Source organism: Bombyx mandarina, chromosome 09 (genome assembly GCF_030267445.1).
Source record: "Bombyx mandarina strain Sakado chromosome 09, ASM3026744v2".
Lineage (NCBI taxonomy): Eukaryota > Metazoa > Arthropoda > Insecta > Lepidoptera > Bombycidae > Bombyx > Bombyx mandarina.
This window is the reverse complement of record NC_143216.1, coordinates 908,324-928,982: the sequence shown is the minus strand read 5'-3', so window position 1 is coordinate 928,982 and position 20,659 is coordinate 908,324. Positions and strand designations below refer to the sequence as shown.

Here is a 20,659-nt window from a genome sequence, read left to right as displayed (position 1 = left end):
AATAATCACAGCGAACACAACAAACCTGTCACCTTGTTCTTAGTAGAAGGATAGAAAGATAAAGACCGCCAATTCACAAGAACTAGCCTCCGTCCTGAGAAGAATTGGCAAGAAACTCAGCGGGCATGTCTTTTTTTTTTATATTAGATTTTTTTTTTATAAAAGTTTTTTTGTTAAATATTTATTTTTATAATGAGTATTATAACATAACAATTATTACAGTATTGAAATGCCCGGAGCGAGCAACTCATTCCCACTTTGTGCAATCTTCTAGATAATCATTGACTATAAAAATAGTAAGCTTTATTGCACAGATGTTCTTTAATAGTTTTCTTAAACCTATCTATATGTAGGTTCTGAACATCCTGTGGGATTTTGTTGTACAGGCGCACAGACAAACACCCGAATGAATTTCGTATCTTATGTAACCTACTCATCGGCACAACAGGCTTGTGTTTGTTCCTAGTATTTCTATTATGTATGTCCGACATTTTAGGAAACTCCTCAATACGTTTACGAACATACATAAAATTTTCAAAGATGTACTGGGATGGCATAGTGAGAACTTTAATTTCTTTAATTTTTTCCCTCAGGGATTCCCTTGAGTGCATGTATAAATAGCACGTATAGCTCTTATCTGCAGAATAAATATCATTTCTACATCGGCCGCATTGCCTCATAGCAAAATGCCATAGGACATAACACTGTGGAAGTAACTAAAGTAAACTAAACGTAAAAAGTAAAAGAAACTTTTCAATGTGAGGTTCGCATTTTTGGACTACTGTCCCACGTCGTTGGCTTTAACAGACTACACATCGAAGTTCTTTCACCGTGCGTGTGTCATGGTGGACCGAAGCTCAAAATGGTATTGTTCGGAACTTGTATCCACAATATCAAAACAATTATATTCAAGAAGAGCACATTCTAAGGCAGTTTTGAAAACAAACCAAAAAAAAATGGACCATTTTATTTTTATAAAACTTTATTGATAAATTAACAAAAAAAACAATATTTACATTAAGCGACTATAAAAACAAATAGTTTTCAATTCTTATAGCGAAAATTAGAACTTTTATTATTCAAAATGACTTTGACCCCAAAATGAAATACCCTGTCTATTGGAGACCAATATGAACTCACACGAGCATAAAAATTTTTATAACAACCTTATCATAATTTTCGCTACAAAAATCACAATTTAAATAACTATGAAACTACATGATCAAGTTAACTACAGCGACTAAAGCCACAACAGCTACAGATAAGAAAGTAGAGACTGGCGCTGCATCAGGCACTGGAAGGCTTGGAGTCGCAGGCTCCACCAGGTTGGGTGGAGTTACTGTAGTGGATGGTGATGTGATCACGTTTGCAGCAGTAGAGGCTTCATAGACCGTGTCTCCGGTGACGAAGTAGCTGTTCATGTCGTTTTGAACTAAGGAAGCCCAAGCAATGCTTTCACGGGAAGTCTCGGCTCCGCGGAACACAGCTTGGTAAGCTTCACCCAACGCTACCTGGTTCTGAGTCGCCCAATTTTGGAACTGTTTAAAATATAAATTTAAGTTAATCATATTGTATTGTATTACAAAAAAATTATTATTATCTTAAAATATTTTTACCGGATTAAAAATAATCAATATCTACAATTCTATCTACGTCAATTAATAACATTAAGTTACTAATATTTTAAGAAACGGGGAAACGACAATGAAAAAGAAATGAAAATGAAGTGACGGCAGTGGTAGTGTAATATAATAGTAGTGATGATCTTATTGAAACGATAAGAACTTAAAATAGGCTTTGTAAATTATAGATATTCGCTGCTTATAATATGGTTAAACATAATTAATTACCTTTTCACCTTCGAAAATTGTTATCTCACACATTAACTAAGCTAAGCATTTACAACACAAAAGTCATTAAAAATTACTTACTGAAACAATTTCAGCTTCCGTTCTTAATCTGGATGAGACGTATGATAGTGGAGTTGCGACACTTTGGAACCTGAATGCAGAAGAAATATTAAATAAAAGAGAAAGAAGCAAAGTACTAACGTAGGAGATTAAGAGTAAGTTGTACGAGTCTATGGTTACTACTTCCACGCCACTAAAAAAAAAAATACAAAAAAAGCAAAAAAAAACAAAAAAAACATAATAAAAAAAAAAAAAAGACCATGCCCGCTGAGTTTCTTGCCAGTTCTTTTCAGGACGGAAGCTAGTTTTTGTGAATTGGCGGTAGTTCTTTTTGACGTTCAACAAGTATGTACTTTCATTTATGTTGAATTTTTTTTTTTTTATTTTGATTTTGATTTTTGACTGACGCCCTGTTAAATAATTTACTATGAATAATGTTATCATCGTAAATTAAGGAAAGGGGCAATTTTTAGCACTATAAGTGGAAGCTTTTTATTAGTGGCAACTTACTGCTTACATAAGAATCTTTTATTAATATGGTTTTAGCTGTTACATAAAAATAAAATAATAGGTAATGAGGATGTTGCATTGTTGCTACAGACAGTTTTTGTTAAGCAAAAGCTTGAATATGTGTTCTTTGGTGTTGTAAAACGACACTTAGTAATAGTTCTGTTACGCCGGTAAGAGTAACACCATCTATCACCGAATAGTCGAACGAATATCGAAGGATCTAGTATATATTTAGAACGCTCGAGAGGTGCAACGCCATCTATTGTCAGATTGCGGAGACAATACTAGAATTTTGTGGAATATTCTTGACGATTCTAGGAATTTCGTCTCTACTATAAAATAGAGAAAGCGCGTAACAATTCTTTTTATAAAAAATAAAAATATGTGGACGAAACAATCTGAACCATCATTGTGGAAGGTTTTGATTTGCAATATGAAGGTATTTTTCACAATTACGATATTTCAGCCGAAAGAGTCGAAGTAAATGTACGTTTTGACAGTAAATTCGTAACCCGTCTTCATTGCTATTCAAACTGGACATTCCAGAAAAGTTGATTGAATGTATTTCACAACGAAACGTGGCCCCCGGCTTCAGTTGTATCGAATTTCTAACTAAGAACTTAATAAAAAACTCCTATTTTAGATTATGAACCAAATCTTGACTAAGGCCTAATTCTTCATTATTTTAGCTTCATTATTTTAGTCGTAATTCTAATTAAATAAAACCATTATCAGAAAGTACACAAAAAAAAATTCCCAACGCCCCATTTCTCAAGTGCTTTTCAAGAGATTTCCAATACTAAATTTTATTAAATTAATTCGTATTTTTTACGAATACGATTTGTTTGTACATTTCCTTTAAATCATATCAAGAAAGAAATACAAAATCAATACGACACATGTATTTAGCTAGAAATTTAAACAGAAACAAATAATGTACTGACGCAGCTGTGACGGCAGCCAAATTGTTCTGGATGAACCGGAAAGCTATCTGGGTGTTGCCTTCGTTTCCAGAGACAGCGTTGTTGAAGGCATTAGTGTAGTCTTGAGGACGGATGATGAAGTTATCCTGGACGATGGCGTTGAGAAGACTGGAGTAAAAAAAAAACATATTAATTTCATAATCAGCTTAAAGTCTTCACTCAAGGCATTCGGGTTAGAAATTCTGACGACAGTCATAAATACACTATACACTAGTACCTGTAAAAGTATTTATTTACTCGCGCAGAATTCATTTACTCGCGACGTTTCAAATCGATACGGAAATTCCAATTAAATTTACGTAACTTACCTTTAAAAACAGTTTTAAAACAATAAAAACAAGCCTGGTGAAAACTGCCTGTTTAGGAAAATCTCCTACCAAACTTAAATTTACTAATAGCCATTCGAAATGTCCGTTACCCGCATTTGTCATTCATCATTCTCCTGCCCTTCTCTTAGTCATCTGGGGTCGGCGTAACATGTTTTCTCCTTCCATACTCCTCTATCATATACCATTTCTTCGCTCAGTCCACTCTTACACATATAGTCTTTCACGCAATCCATCCATTTCTTCTTAGGTCTACTCTTCCTCTATATCCTTCCATATGATACCATATTGTCTCCAAATATGTGATTATTAGTAAATTAATCTTTCATACTAAACGTATAAAGAAAGATCTACAATTGACAAAACTTACGTGTTCAATGAGTTAGCATGAGGAGTACAGCCAAGGACCCAGAGGATTTGAATCTTTTCAGTGTATACATTGTGGCTTTGGAATCTCTGGTACAAAAAGTTGAAGTCCGCTTCAGTGCCGTCACGAAGAGCGTTGCAGTAAACCCAGTTGCGGTTGTCCACTGGTACTCTAAGTATAGAGAAATGTTATCTTAAATAGGTCTAATTCTAATCACTTTTATATGTATTTGTAATTAAAAACATGCAGCATATTACCTCCTGCATTAACTGCGCTAAATTCCTACACGATTGAGGCAGCTACAAAGATCTATGGACTAGGTGACGGCCATCAACATTAGTTTTTATTGTTAATTTTAACGAAATACAGCAGAAATAGACAAAATGCTGGTGCCCACTTGCGTCAGGTCCCTTGGCTTACCACTTAAATCATAGAACTGTGTCTCTAAATCAAAAGCCATAAGATCGTATACACTTTGTACAGAATTCGCTTATTCTTGTATATGCTACATCCCTAGAGTACGATTTTAATAATTAATTTTTATAACTAGTTATAACTAGTTTACAACACCCAAACAATCACAGTTCAGGAATTAAAGTTGAATATTATGCCAAGCTGTGCATCCACTGCTAAGACTATCAATTAAAGAAAATGATACGTACTCTTGTCCGTTAACACGAAGAGCTTGGAACTGAGTAGTAGCTGCAGCACGACAGGCTGCCACGTTGATGTTACAAAGTAGAGGAGCCAGCTGATATCTGAGGTAAGACCTCATGAAGGACTCGTTGGGAATTGGAGAGTAGGTGAGCTGGTTCATCAGATTCGAAGACCAACGGGTGATCAGATTCTGTGAATAAGGTAACTATTAACGTGGTCCTAAGATTTTCGTTATCATCAAGGCCCTTAACCCAAAAGCTCATAAAGAAAGGATCATTATCGAAAGGCTGTGCCCATTTTTTACCGAGTCTTTTTCACTGACTCATCCTTATGAGCTATGGCTACGGCTGGAGTTCCAGCATTTCCGATGTACATAAGTCAGAGTGCTTGTTCTTCATACTTACATTCAATGTGGTGAGGTGGGCGGTTCCCACAAGACGATTCCTAATCCAGTTAAATCCAGTAATGGCAGCGACCCACGGAGCGTATTCAGTTTCATTCTCAAGGAAAGAAAGAATGTTGAAAGCTCTGTTGTAGGTCATGAGACCAGAGCGAGCGAATTGAAAGACGTCGTTGACGATCTAAAAATATACGTAATGATTGAAAAACTTCTTAAAACTTACGAGCTAACTATTAGGCCTAACTATTAATTTCTGAAAATAACTTTTTAAAAATTAATTACACTTCCATGCATTTGAAAAGTTCCAATTCTATTTAAATAATATTCTAACTGGAGCTTGATTCTGAACGGTCTGTAGGGAGATCTCACCTTTCATAAAATATGCCAACCCAGAAAAAAAACAAAATACACATTGTAAGAAATGCTTCGCCTCATATGCTGAAGGAAATTTCAAAAGTATGGTACTCTAGAAGACCTATTAATAATTTATAATAAAATTTACCTGTGCTCTATTGTATTCGTGAATTTGAGTTCTTTGAGGACCGCGTAGAGCAATAACAATGAGATTCCAAGTGTAGTCATCATAGTTGACTCTGTAGAAACCTGTCCAAAAATTATGAAATTTAATGAAATACTTATTGATTTAATCGTACCTTAGTTAAAGTTTCATACATAAAAAGAGCAGCAGAGCAATAAAAAAAAGCAGGTTGGGCATCAACGGCCTAGCTTGGAGTAAATCAGGCATAGAAAAGGAATTAAAGCTTAAGTACTAAGCTTTAAGCGACATATTCATTCACCTTGAGCGTCATGTCTAAAATTTATTCATGTATGGTGTGTGGTGCACTCACCAGTCTGCTGTTTATTGAAAATAACCCATTCATCTCCAACAGATCCTCTGTTGATAACAGTAACAGCTTTGGTGAGGACATGAGTAGGCTTTGTGTTGGCGAAGTTAGGGTTGCGGGCAGTGGCAAAAGTGATAGGCACGATGTAGTTGGTGTTGACATTCGAGTAACCAGTGTTGATGTTGAAACGACGCTAAATATATAAAATTATAATATTAAATTTGTTCATTAGCAAAGAAAATTGTGCATTGAGAAAAATGAGCATTCATGGCTTTTCGTGAACAATACGTCCGCGTACCATTTCGGTATTATTGTCGTATTGCAACGTGCTTACGTTAAGAATCATAAATAAAAGCTACCCACTATCGATCGATAAGATAAATCGCGGTGAAAATATCTTTACATTCTTTACTATTATGACGCAAAAAATATTTTTTTACTGTCATTTAGCTATCGTATAAGTAACGTATTTATAATATACACCACAATAAAAACCCCTGAGATTACAAATAAAACAGTAGATGCTCTTATGGGGCGGGCAAATGCGTGCAGTAGCATTGATCCTTGAAACTTTTTGATGCTTAACATAAGCAAATTTGTGTACAAAAACAGTACGTCGAATTGTAGAATTGAAAATAAATCCTTTTCCTTCTCGATCTTATCGTATTTAACGGGTTTCTGATAAACATTCCTCTTAGATTTAAGAATTCTAGTCAATTTCCAATTTTAAGGGTGGGAGGGTCATCCAATTTAATTGAGACTTCGATATTGTATATCAAGAAGCAACATCACATTGTGATATCATCACTTGTACACACATATATGCAAATAAAAATGTGTAAGTATTAAATATTTGCATAAATGTTCACGAGAAATGATGACATTCATATTGGCTTACTGAGTTGAATCAAGATTTTGAACTGTTTCTCACCTGGTAGATAGTCATATCCCCAGTCTGGTGGTTAACTTGAACGTTAAGTACTGGGTGACCGCTCTGTTCAGTCCAACTCTTGTAATAGTCAACAAAAGAAAAATCTGGTCCGTATGCTGATAAAGCTCCAGCTGCTCTAGCGCTAACTTCAAGGGCTTGGAAGAGATGGATAGGTAAAGCCGTGTCAAAAGATCTAGATAAAAGAACATAAAAATATTTGAGCTTGTCATTTATAAATATATAAAAAAAGACATTACAATAAAATTTACAATGCTGAATCTTACCTCTCAATCAAATAGTTGTTCAAGCCTTGTCTATGTACTTCGAAGCCTAGGAAATGCTCAGTCATTCTAATCACAGCTGCACCCTTGTTGTATGAAATGGTCGAGAACATGGCACTCACTGATGCGGGGCTGCCAACACCTGGGTTGGTCAAGGGCTGAGGGCTGTTGGCCGAGTCAGACAAAAGGGACGTGTGAATTTGCTCTACAATGAATCGAGTTCCAAGACCCATGTAATCTTCAACCTAGAAAAAAGCAATTAAAGTATTATTCTTTTTAGACTAAGATCATCGATTGTGGTACTAAATGAAACTCACCCAGTCAGTGAGGAAGTATTGGTAGTAGCGAGCAAAACCTTCGTTCAGCCATAAAACATCCCACCAGTCGCAAGTAACGAGGTTTCCATACCACATATGGGCGATCTCGTGAGAAAGGATGTAAGCGATCAACTGTTTGAAGTAGCCATTCGTATGGTTCTCATCGTACATTAAATATGCTTCTCTGTAATTTTAGAATAACTTTTTAGACGATTCTTTATCGAGGTTCATATTTTGTTAATTAACACTATGAATTGAATAGATAATGAATTAAGTCTGCAAGTCCATAGAATTTAACAAAAGTAAAGCAAGTGAAATTTACCTGTAAGTAAGCAGACCCCAATTTTCCATGGCACCAGCTGAAAAATCGGGAATTGAAGCCTGCGTCATCTTTAAATTAGGGTGGATGCTGTAAAAGTCCATAGCGGTGTGTCTGCTCATTGTCGCCAACAGCTCCATGCCCACATCGAAAGCATACCGCCCTTGGCCGGCAGATAGGGCTCCGGGCCTTGCGATTACTTCATACCTCAAGACACCGTTTTGACGCTGCTCCAAAGATTCGTATTCAGCAACAATAAGAGCAATCAAATATGTAGACATTAATGGAGTTCTGTTGTAAATATCATCTTGATAGCCCCTGCAATTCAGTAAGATATATAAATGCTAAATCCGCTGCCTGTAACATTTGAGCATAATAATATCACAACTTACGTTACGGTTGAAACTCGTGTTTCTCTGATGTTTGTGCACGACCAACTTCTGTGGGTGGTCGGACGTCTGATCGTAATATCAAAAGTTGCTTTAAAACTGGGCTCGTCGTAACAAGGGAAAGCGTAACGAGCTGATGTCGCTTGGAACTGTGTAGAGGCCATCCATCTGGGATCAACATTTACATTAATTTGGCGGTATGTAAAAAAATACAATTTTTTGATACAAAACCGTATACCTTACCTTGTGACGTCATTAGCGCTATTCCGGAACCAGGTCCGGTAAATACCATACATGTCGGTACGTAAGGGAGCAGCAAAATCAATAGTCAGTGTGTAAATCACAGGAGAGGCAGCATTGAAGACGAGAGTGCCCGTATTAAGGCGCAGTCTCAGGAACTGTAACTCTTTCTGGAGGGTGTAAGTGGAGGGTGTCGTGACGGTTCCTTGTCTGAGAATCACGGATGTGATTTCCAGGTCGTCGGCATGAATAACTATCTCGCTTACGTTAGCCCGAGTGGCGTACAGTTGGATTTCAACGGTGCCAGAGAAGCTTAGCCTGGAGATATCAATAGCCCAAAGCACGTTGTAATGAAGAGGTCTGGTGGTTGTGGGCAGTCTGTATGCACTAGCGGCAATACTTCTATCAATATTTTCAAAAGCCTCAATATCCTCAAAGATTTCCCCTTCTAGTTTCTCGTCAAGAAATATTGTGTTGTTTGTCCTGTAAATTGGTTCATCGGGGAAAGCCTGTGCTAACACGCACGCCGCCAAGAAGATAATGACCTTGTACGTCGCCATCTGCAAAATAATTTTTCTCAAGAATCTGATTTGATGACAATTCACAGTAAAATCGTTTCTCGAAATTGACCTTTAGGAAAATGAAAGGTTTGAATGGCTTTCTGAAGTGAATTTTCTAAGAAGTTTATGTCTCAGTCCTTAGTGATTTTAATCAGTTTTTGCGGGACTTTAGTACGGGAAAAGGTCGAATAACACAAACAGTGATGATAGCATTATGAATACTGAAAGATTTTGAAGGTTTGACGATAACAAACAACCATATTATACTTTTTTTTTATTGCTTAGGTGGGTGGACGAGCTCACAGCCCACCTGGTGTTAAGTGGTTACTGGAGCCCATAGACATCTACAACGTCGAAGGCCTAAAAGATAAAACGTCCGGTGCATTCGTATGTAGCGATGCACCGGTGTTCGAATCCCGCAGGCGGGTACCAATTTTTCTAATGAAATACTTACATAACAAATGTTCACAATTGACTTCACACGACACGGTGTACGGTGACACGGGGAAGGAATAACATCGTGTAGTAAAAATCAAACCAGCAAAATTATAATTTGCGTAATTACTGGTGGTAGGACCTCTTGTGAGTCCGCGCGGACAGTGCCCACCACCCTGCCTATTTCAGCCGTGAAACAGTAATGCGTTTCGGTTTGAAGGGTGAGGCAGCCGTTGTAACTATACTGAGACCTTAGAACTTATTTATATCTCAAGGTGCGTGGCGCATTACGTTATAGATGTCTATGGGCTCCAGTAACCACTTAACACCAGGTGGGCTGTGAGCTCATCCACTCATCTAAGCAATAAAAATAAAAAAAAACTTTGACGCCTTCACGAATGATTGGACCATAAACAATAGATAAAATTGGATGGATCAGAGGACTTTTGCTCTGCCATAGAACACCACCAGATTATCTATGCATTTTTTTAGAACATTTATTTGTTAATGAACTCCTCCTAGACGAGTGAACGGATTTTGCGGAGATATTTCATGTTTTTTTTTAGGATTTTTTTAAATTCTATATCGATGAAACACGTTGTACTGTTTTTGTTGATAGGAATTCAATTAAGTAGATAAGTACAATACATACTTCCCGCACCTGATATGTACCTACACAAATTCCTGATAAAACTTTTCGACAATGCGTCAAACGCCACATTATCTTTAGTTTTACAATGCAATGATAAATGCCATTAATCAATCATTAAATATTATCACTAAAATAACCTTAGTGTTAGTGTGTTTTATCTGAAGGCCATGTCAGAAAACGGGATTAAAATTAATAACCCGGTAACAAAGTTTCCTAAGGTCATTTTATTATTATTATTATTATTTTATTTTATTGCTTAGATGGGTGGACGAGCTCACAGCCCACCTGGTGTTAAGTGGTTACTGGGGCCCATAGACATCTACAACATAAAAGCGCCACCCACCTTGAGATATAAGTTCTAAGGTCTCAGTAGAGCTACGACGGCTGCCCCACCCTTCAAACCGAAACGCATCACTGCTTCACGGCAGAAATAGGGAGGGTGGTGGTACCTACCCGCGCGGACACACAAGAGGTCCTACCACCAGTAAAATCATACATATAGTCTTTCTTTCTAAATATGACATCATTGCAGTTTCGAAGTAGGAAGCCAGAGAATGCGAATATTAATTTCGTGCTTGATTTAAGAACTTATGACGATGAAAGCAGCCGTTTTTCAAGCTGAAACTTATAATTACTCAGCATTCACATTCACTTCTGTTACATTTTGAAACCTTGCTCGATCATATGTACCTACTTAAATTTACGAATTTATCAAAATAATTGAAGCCTAGATTAAATATTTCACTTACTAACCCTTATTCAATTTAATCTGATCGAGCGATTGTCCAAATAACTGATTAGCAATCTTTACAGCGTAATCAACAAATTCATAAAAGTACAATTTTACGAATTATGTATTCAGAACTACGATGTTTATCAGTTATACTTTCAAAAGAATTTTTAATGCATTTATAGATTACGGTGACACATTCACCAGAAATGGAGACTCTTCAGTTTATTACTCGAGATTTATCAGTAATTTTTGAGAAAATCAAACTGTATTCAATGGAACCTAATATGAAAAAGTAATAGAGCTGATGTAATGTGTAGTGTGTCGGAGTTAATATCATGCGTCAGTCATATTTTTTTTCTCACTTAATACATATGTATCTAAAATAAGTTCATGAAATACTTGTGCGACAAAGAAATAACGTCGTTCTAATGAATAAACTCCATGATATCACCATCCTGCATAATGCTGGCACTAAATAGTTTAGCCCTAGAGTTGGGTTCGAACGAAGGAACAGATGCTATATTCAAAATTTGAAATTTCAAAGTAATTGAAAACACTCATATTGGATAGTCTGTGTGATTGGGTAAACAAATATCAAATGGGCCAGTTGGTAATTTGAATGTCTCTGATTACGGGCGCACAAATTAGCACAAGCGCAAAATTATATAAATGATAGCTAATTTCTGTTTATTCAGGATTGCAGGAGAGCTATAAATAATCCGGATTCGATACGCATTTTGTGGAGAGTAATTAATGGTAGCCGCGACTTGGCTCTACCCCTGGCATTGCTGAAGTCCATTGGCGACGGTAACCACTCACCAACAAGTGGGACCTATGCTCGTCTGCCTACAAGGGCAATAAAAAAAAGCATGTTTTACTAATATTTTCGTATAACAAGCAATGTAACACAATTATAAATAGACTTAAACACGGTGGCAATGGCCTCGCGGGAGCGCGGGAGGGGAGAGTTCAGCCGCAGCTTTTTCTCATATTGCGGGTATTTTTCTTCCTATCACACGAAACGGACTCTTAACACCCTATATTCATGAGATATGGCTTTTTCATGGCAATAATATAATATGAAGCTTAAACTAAAAAATCCGCTGCAATCACAATATTGTTGATACCATAGCCGAGAACGAAACAATGGTAAAAATTTGACATTGAAAAGGATGATGTTTTTTTAATAATTTTAAAATTCACTTTCCGTACTCACCAATACTTCTTTCTACAACGGTTTCTGAACAGTTTGCATTATGAGAGCCGTGCTCATATTTGACAAACAATCGGCCAAATCTATTATTAATCTTGATGACGACAATGAGCAGGCCAGAACGCTCTCATTTGCAAGTATTAAGCTAATAATATCTTAAACATTGTATATCTTACCTTGACAAATTTCAATACAGACAGCACCACTAAAGCGGGAAGGCTACCCGCGACTGTGCCGCCCTAATCGGTTGATTACAATATACAAACGATATCCACAATCGCCACTGATAAAAAATATCATGAGAATTACAGTTAATCATTATGGTGAAGAAAATTTTTGGTGCTCTATCGTTGACTTTATCGCAGACTTAATTGATTAGGTTGGATTTGCGATTTTTTTTGGAAAAATAGCTTAGCTGATTCGTTTTTCCTTCTTCTTCTTCTATTACCAAGCGTTTTTCCGATCTAACCCCAGGATCCGCTTTCCTACTAAAGCTCCTCCACTTTGCCTGGTCTTCGGCATGCTTTTGGGTGGATTAATTTTATTATTTTATTATATTATTATTAGATTAGTGGATTATTTTTCCTTCGATAGATAATCGATTGCTCGATCCACCTAATGTTAAGTGGGTTTTTTTTCTTTTTTCGGGGCGGTGGCCGAACCTCCTACGAGGTCCCCGCGCCTAAGGGGCGCGCGGGGTATGTGAGAAGAGAGCAGATCGCGGGCCCAAGGATTTTAGGGCCCACTCACTAAACGACTCCCCTGCACTCTTACACCCGACGTCCGATCTCCGTCCGGGGTCAGAACCCGGTCAGAGTAGGGGGGTTCCCGCGGTCAACACTACAACCAGACACGGGGCGCCACCCCGAGGACGCCCGACCGACGGGTCGTCGAGGCGATAGTCGACGACCGACGACGTCGGTCTCCGCGGTACGGCGGCCCTGGCAGGCCGTCCAGGCGATGCCGCTGGTGTTCCGGGATATCCCGCTGGGCCAGAACCAGCCTGCCGGGTCGGAACGAGATACACCGCCGACCGGGTTGCTCTTCCACAGTATGTTCGGCGACGACAGCGACGACAGCGACGACGAAAAACCGACGCCTCGTCCCGTCCTCCTGGTACCAGCGCGCTAGAGTGACGGTAGCGTGCGGCGCAGCCTCAACCCCCTTAGGTCGCCCCGTGACCATCACCGGGAGGAGACTGCCTCTTTCTTCATAGGGGCCGGAGCTGGACAAACGCCCTCCTCCGACCCCCAGCTCGGCGGCGGCGGTACAGTAAGCGGGGCAGTACGCGAGCGTGTGCTCCGCCGTGTCAGCCGCCGTGTAGCGACCGAAACAGCCGTGTCCCGTGAGCACATGCGTCGCTCGGAAAGTGAGACATCCTCGGTCGCGATTCACCCAGTCCGAGAGGACCGGGCGTATCGCCTCGACGGTCCGTCGCCCGTAGGCGGGGTCCGCCAGGCGGTGAGACCACGCCTCGAGCACGGCACGCCGAGATTGAAGCTTCCGCGCTCGAACTTCCGCCGCGCCGGAACGCGGCTCCTCCCTGGAGCGGAGATCGCATCGCCACGTGTAATCCGCAGTGAGCGCCTCCGCTTCCAGGTCCCAGGGAGGCGTCCCAGCGAGCACGCACGCCGCCTCGAACGAGACGGTGCGGTACCCGCGAACCGCCCTGACCGCAATCGCGCGCTGCGGACGTCGCAACAGTGCCATCGACCGCACCACCCCCGTATAGAGGCGAATGTTAAGTGGATACCGGAACTCACAGACCTAAGCTTGGTTAGGCCGAGAACTCCTTCATTCACTTAAGCAATAAATAAATAAGGCTTTGGATTTAAAATCCTAATATCAAACGTTGGTCACGAATGTTCAAAAATAAAACCATGAATAATATCACATATAAATCAAAACTGGTTTATTACTATATTTATAGGGCGCGATCCAATAACGATGCTTTTAGGTACCTCAAGCACCGGTCGCCGTCTTTGGCGAACTTTGCCGCTTCCGACGAAGGGCTTGGCGAGTAAATTCACCCATAAACAGAGCCCACTTAGTTTCTTGCCAGAACAGTGGGTCGTTTTCCGATCCGGTGGTGGATTCTCCGACACACTGCTTTTGCTAGGGCCAGTGCCCCTAGAGCTCACCTACACGCTAGGAAAACGATGAAATATCCTCTCAAAGCTATCAGCACAGGTAGGAAAAAAGTGTCAGGGCGTCTTGTGGGCCCGTTTTGGTATCACCAGCCTGCTTATTTCTAAAACCGTAAAACAGTAACGCATTTCGGTTTGACTTAGAACTCAATGTCATGTCTCAAGGGGGCGGGTGGCGGTATTTGCGTTGTTGATGTCTATGGGCTTCTGTAACAACTAAACGTCAAATGGCCGTGAGCTCTCTCTCCCATTTAAGCAATAAAAAGCCCGCACGGGTAGTTACTACCACCCTTCCCTTTTCAGCCGTGAAGCAGTAATGCGTTTCCAGTTGAAGGACGGGACAACCGTTGTAACTATACCGAGACCTTAGAACTCATATCTCAAGGTGGGTAGCGGCATTTACTTTGTAGATGTCCATGCAACAAAAAATTAAATCAAATTCAAAATCGTGTTAAGTCCTCAAGGGAAAGCGTTGAGAGACATCTAGACTAGGTTCGACCTATTTCCATCGGCCTATACCATTATCAAGTCGTCTATAAATTCGATCTTATCCTATTCAATTTGATGATTAAAATTTTCACGTAATATTAACACCACATAATCAATTTTTATCAAAATGACCAAGCGCTAAAGTAATCGTGCAAAATCTAATTAAATGTGTCTACTCACTTTTATAGTCACGTAGCCAACTTTTAATAAAGTCTCTGGCATTATTGACGCCAATAAACATTTTCTGCTATTGGCTTATATCTACCTCATATTAACCCTATATCCACCGCAGATCTAAACAGGAACACGGTACTCATATCAAACCGCTTTCAAAGAAAATTCGTTGCTATTTTAATTTATTTTCACAATGGAAAGATCTTTCACAGAGAGGTAAACCATTGTTCGGTACATATCAATTCCAGTGTGGTCAGAGCACGGAGGGCCCAATCTCGGCGGTCCGTGCTGGAGTCATGGTCCAGACGGCTGGCCGATCCTTCGGCTGGTTGTAGGACCGTCGAGGCGATTCGCCCGGTTCTTGTGAATTGGGTGAATCGTGACAGAGGACGCCTCACTTTCCGGCTCACGCAGGTGCTCACTGGGCATGGTTGCTTCGGTGAGTTCCTGCACCGGATCGGAGCCGAGCTGACGGCAGAGTGCCACCATTGTGGTTGCGACTTGGACACGGCGGAGCACACGCTCGTCGCCTGCCCCGCATGGGAGGGGTGGCGCCGTGTCCTTGTCGCAAAAATAGGAAACGACTTGTCGTTGCCGGGTGTTGTGGCATCGATGCTCGGTGACGACGAGTCGTGGAAGGCGATGCTCGACTTCTGCGAGTGCACCATCTCGCAGAAGGAGGCGGCGGGGCGCGTGCGAGACGCGCAGGCCCACCGCCGTCGAGCGGGGGCCAGGGAGGCGGATTTCGCCCAAGCCCTGGCCCTCTAAGTGTTTCGGGTCTCTCTCACATGTCGGCCTGGGAACCGGCGAAGGGGACCTAAGAAGACGACATGCAAGCTGCTCTGCACGCGTTTTATGCAAGAGCGTCCGGGTGATGGAAGGCCAGCTATCCTCAACCCACGCTGGTTCTGACCCAGCGGGGTATTCCGAGGGTAGACCATTCTAACCGGCGCCGTCTAGGCGGGCTTCGGATAGCCTGCCGACCGAGAGGACTGGTGGTCGTGACGCCGACGACCGCCAGTCCGGCGTCCCGAGGGGGAGGGTGATGGGAGAGATGTCCTCCGCACTAAACGCTTCACTTTCCCCCCTTTGCCTTTTCATGAGTTCTGTCTCATGCGAGGTTTGGATGCTGGTTGTTGAGCGACAGGAGGTTTTAGTTGGTTCAACTCCGACATGCCCCGCCCTCCATCCCCAGTGGAAGGTGGAAGTCCGGTGATTTCCTCCGGACAAAAAAAAAAAAAAACATACCATTTCCAATTGCTACTGGTACTGCCATTGGTATTATTAGTTATTACTGATCCATGGTCATCAATTGGTAAATATTACTAGTGGTAGGACCTCTTGTGAGTCCGCACGGGTAGGTACCACCACCCCGCCTATTTCTGCCGTGAAGCAGTAATGCGTTTCGGTTTGAAGGGTGGGGCAGCCGTTGTACCTATACTTGAGACCTTAGAACTTATATCTCGAAGTGGGTGGCGCATTTACGTAGTATATGTCTATGACCTCCAGTAACCACTTAACACCAGGTAGTCTCTGAGCTCGTCCACAAATCTAAGCAACAAAAAAAAAGGCCACCAATTTAAAACATTCTAAAAACTTTCAAATCAAAATCTCTGTCATGAAGTTGGCTAAAAATGTTTTGTACTTATGAATAATTAAATTATCGAAAAAAAAACAAGACATAGTACTTTCACATTTATTTACTTACACGTACAAAACATAATAAGTACAGTTATCAATATGAGTCACTTCGTTAATCTAAAAAGCGGACTTAAATTTAATTTGACAAAAAATGATCGATTCCAAAATGTGTCACGACCGGATAAAGAGAAATCAGCGTCATTCAAGAGCATGGTCTGTGTGATGTGCATAAGACACCGGATACTGAGGAGTGCTTAAGAATGTATTCTAGAAGAAAATTTAAATATGTAAAAATAGATTCCGATGATCTAACACCTAAACATAATTAGGGTTACAATAATTCCGCCGCCTACAGTGGAATCGTCCTAGCCCTAGTACCTAGAGTGGCCACATCACTTTAGGTGAGCATTTACTCTGCTTGCGCTCACATAAACATCTCAATAAATACATTAAAACTTGAAAAATAATCAAATCGTCGCTCGTCGTATTACAAATACTGGTGGTAGGACCTCTAGTGAGTCCGCACGGGTAGGTACCACCACCCTGCCTATTTCCGCCGTGAAGCAGTAATGCGTTTCGGTTTGAAGGGTGGGGCAGCCGTTGTAACTATACTGAGGCTTTACAACTCATACCTCAAGGTGGGTGGCGGCATTTACTTTGTAGATGTCTATGGGCTCCAGTAACCACTTAACACATCTATGCAATAAATAAATAAAAAAAAAAAAATGCTTTATATAAATTTCTTTAAATAATTGATCTAAAAACCGTATCCTAGTATCGGAATCTCCAAACAAAAGGTAATAAAACATTACAAACGTATTGATATGAATATTACACGATTTTTTGCAACTAGTAAATTCGTCTCTGTATTTCTGATGTCTCCAAACTTTAAGTAGATCTGTTTATGGGAGACGAGAATTTTGAAGTTCATGAAAATCTCGGCAAGAAAATCAATACAAATATTAATTGTTATACATTCGAGCAATATATATATATATATAGTATATAATTAAGTTCTGCCCAATGACTTTCATATTATAACTGCTTACTGGTATGTCGTTTTTTTTCTCTAAACATTACAATCGGTGCCCGTTTGGAGTGGACTCCTATTTCATTGTGGTTTGCGTCTTGGTCATTGACCCCAATAAAATAATACCTTATATTTATTCTACTAGGCTTCTATTATCAATGAGGTAGATTCTATTATTTTAAATTTCGTAATTATACGCTATTTATCGCAGGCTTGTTTTTTCAAACATTTTGTGATACAGACGTCGAGATACAAGCGTGTAATAGTTATTTCATAATGATTTGCATATTACACTTCATCAAGGAAATCCTCATTATTAAATATTAGCACTTAGGATTCGGAATGTCATTAAAAATTATTTTAAATTCTCACTCGGATATTTTTCGGATATCCGATGATTTCGCCCATGTAATCCCGGAACATCGTTAGCTTAATTAAACCTTGTATTTTTATTAACTTCTTGCAGCCAATCTACAATGGTTTGATAATTTCTTTTTCTCCACTGAACGTTCGCGTGTACTGTCTCCAGGACCTGCCGCACTGGACGTCCCAGGTCGCTACAAGACTCCGAGACGAACCTCTTCAGCTGAAATATAATACATAATATCCTAAGTTCATAGAGAGAGTGAGAGAGAGAGAGATAGAGATATATATATAGCCTTGTTTACACAACATGTACCATTGTGAATGTGAAAATTTGTATTTAGATGATAGTACGCATGAAAATAGTGTTACGCCGGTAATAGTAACGCCATCTATTATCAAATAGCGAAAACACATATCGAAACGACTGGTCTTGCCGGGAATGTTCTCGATAATTGTAGAGATGTCATATCGACTATAAAATCGCTACAGAGATGACACGAAGGCGGTTTGTAATCGAATCTACTCGAAGCGAAACAGCGAACGGATCATCTGAAGCGAAGCGGAAGAAATGAATTACGAATTGTAAAGTGTTCTGTACGTGTTAAATACACTTTTAATTGGTACTTCGGTAGAAGTTTTATTTATCCCGAACCGCAGCGCGTAATAATAGTTTATAATGGTAATTAACACAGGTTGCTGTTTATTGTGGTATATGGTGGGATCCGGGCAACTCCGGAGATATCTGGCTTCATAAACACGACAGTGTTAGATGGTTCGTGTTTTTACTTAGGTATACCTACTACTACTACTACTACTCCTACTACTACTATTATTTACTACCTTTTACATATCGTTTTTAGACCAGATGATACAAGCGGAAAATACCAAGTCTTTGGGGCACGTCTACTGCATTGATAGAAATAGTACACGCTCAAAAAGTAGACCACGGAAATTTTACCAAAACACTCGTTTTTTATAACAAGAAGAAAAACACAAAAAGAAATGGTCCGAATTTGCTCAGCTCTCAACACTAGATGCTGCGCATTACCCCAAGGCCAGATATAGCTGGAGGACCATCTTGAAAGGGTAATTCACGTCGAGGAATTCAAGAACTTCGCTAATGAAACCAATGGCGCAACGTTTCTCGTGCGCCGATGATGGTATAAAAACAAATGAACACAATTTACCTCTTCATATTCATGCTGTAGATTCAGTCTGCGAGTCACGACCTTCACGATGTGGTTTAAAGTTGATATTGACCCGAAACTGAAACAATACAATAATAAGTTTAGCAATAAGCGTCTAGAATAAAATAACCAAAACTAGTTTGAAATAAAATAGTATATATATACTATATTAATACTATGTATGTATGAAGTCGTCGTGACCTAAAAGATAAGACGTCCGGTGCATTCGTGTTGACCGATGCACCGGTGTTCGAATCCCAGGCGGGTACCAATTTTCCTAATGATATACGTACTCAACAAATGTTCACCGTTGACTTCCACGGTGGAGGATTAACATCGTGTAATAAAAATCAAACCCGCAAAGTTATAATTTGCGTAATTACTGGTGGTACCACCCTGCCTATTTCTGCCTCACGGCAGTAATGCGTTTCGGTTTGAAGGGCGGTGCGGCCGTTTTAACTATACTCGAGACCTCAGAACTTATATCTCAAGGTGGATGGCTCATTTACGTTGTAGATTTCTATGGGCTCCAGTAACCGCTTAACACCAGGTGGGCTGTGAGCTCGTCCACCCTTCTAAGCAATAAAAAAGTGTACATTAGTATGGTCGACTTCCTAGTTGCAAATTGCGTATATAAGCTTGTGGCACTTATGCACATAAGGGCTCTTCATTTTGAGAGGGAGAAATTACTGGTGACCCGAAGGCCTTTCCTGTTTTACCAGGAGAGGACGGCGAGCGCGGGCTCAATTATAAATTTGCGGTTTTGATTATTATTACACGATGCTATTCCTTCATCGTGGAAGTCAATCGTGAACATTTGAGCAATGCCTGCGGGATTCGAAAACCGGTGCATCGCAAGATACGAATGCATCGGACGTCTAATCCTTTAGGCCATGATGACTTCAAATTTATACTATAGATTATATAGTCACTATATATTATATTAAGAACTTTGCGCTTATGTCTCGAGGTAGTTGGCAGCATTTTGTATTAATCTATTTTGGCGTCGTAGCTATTCTAGGCCATATAGTTTCATACAATAATAGTCTGTCCTGCTATTTATAACAAACACATGTGTCTGACAATGGCCTACATCTACAGCATTAGAATTACTACTTATCTTCGTCTTTTCCAAATTCCTATCATGAGTCATGGGTAGTTATTCCAGGCCGTATTATATGGCCCAGATATTGATAGTGCTAAGTCAATAGGCGATTTAATTTTAAAGTTACCGGAAAGTTAGGTCTCTAGGTAAATTTCCTAGTTCAGTATAACAACTGAGATTTGTTTTGTAAAAATGACCCAAATGTGACCTTGAATAAAGTCTTCTGTCATTCTTATCGATCCTTATAAAACCATCCGTGATATTAGCCTTAACTTTGTTTGTATTATTTAAATAGGATTAAAATTGTGAATCAATTATCCAGATATATTAGCAGCGTAATCTTTTATTTGTAAACATAATTTAAATTTATCGATTTCTAGGACAAATACTTTCAGACGATCAAACAAACCTTCCACGGCAAATGGGTGATCATTTAAGATAAGACCACATTA

At 39.8% G+C, this 20,659-nt stretch overlaps 2 protein-coding genes across 2 annotated transcripts in view; both read right to left on the bottom strand.

The window, feature by feature from the left end:
• Window positions 1-964: 964 nt before the first annotated feature.
• Apn3 (aminopeptidase N3) lies at window positions 965-12,403 on the bottom strand. The gene is made up of 15 exons (XM_028180321.2): window positions 12,245-12,403; window positions 8,479-9,035; window positions 8,239-8,403; window positions 7,850-8,164; window positions 7,528-7,711; window positions 7,214-7,455; window positions 6,930-7,122; window positions 6,002-6,191; window positions 5,656-5,756; window positions 5,158-5,334; window positions 4,759-4,943; window positions 4,100-4,267; window positions 3,365-3,511; window positions 1,932-2,001; window positions 965-1,538 (listed from the first exon to the last, which is right to left on the bottom strand). Exons 2-15 carry the CDS (start codon window positions 9,033-9,035, stop codon window positions 1,215-1,217), a joined length of 3,018 nt encoding a protein of 1,005 aa, XP_028036122.2. The 5' UTR covers window positions 12,245-12,403; the 3' UTR covers window positions 965-1,214.
• A 4,159-nt stretch (window positions 12,404-16,562) lies between these two features.
• The window catches only part of LOC114247366 (aminopeptidase N), a 35,371-nt gene continuing 31,274 nt past the window's right edge, over window positions 16,563-20,659 (bottom strand). The window contains exons 13-14 of the mRNA XM_028180319.2: window positions 19,103-19,181; window positions 16,563-18,135 (exon numbers count right to left, since the gene is read on the bottom strand). Coding sequence (XP_028036120.2) covers window positions 17,980-18,135; window positions 19,103-19,181 — 235 coding nt within the window. The 3' untranslated portion in view covers window positions 16,563-17,979. The remainder of the gene's footprint in view (window positions 18,136-19,102; window positions 19,182-20,659) is intronic.

Bases quoted from the DNA above. Each gene is read 5' to 3' on its own strand.
- Apn3 (XM_028180321.2), bottom strand. From the start codon at position 9,035: ATGGCGACGTACAAGGTCATTATCTTCTTGGCGGCGTGCGTGTTAGCA. The intron at 4,268-4,758 runs GTACGTATCATT...CTCTATACTTAG, and splicing joins CTTCGTGTTAACGGACAAGA to AGTACCAGTGGACAACCGCA. The intron at 3,512-4,099 runs GTAAGTTTTGTC...TTTTTACTCCAG, and splicing joins CATGCTAACTCATTGAACAC to TCTTCTCAACGCCATCGTCC.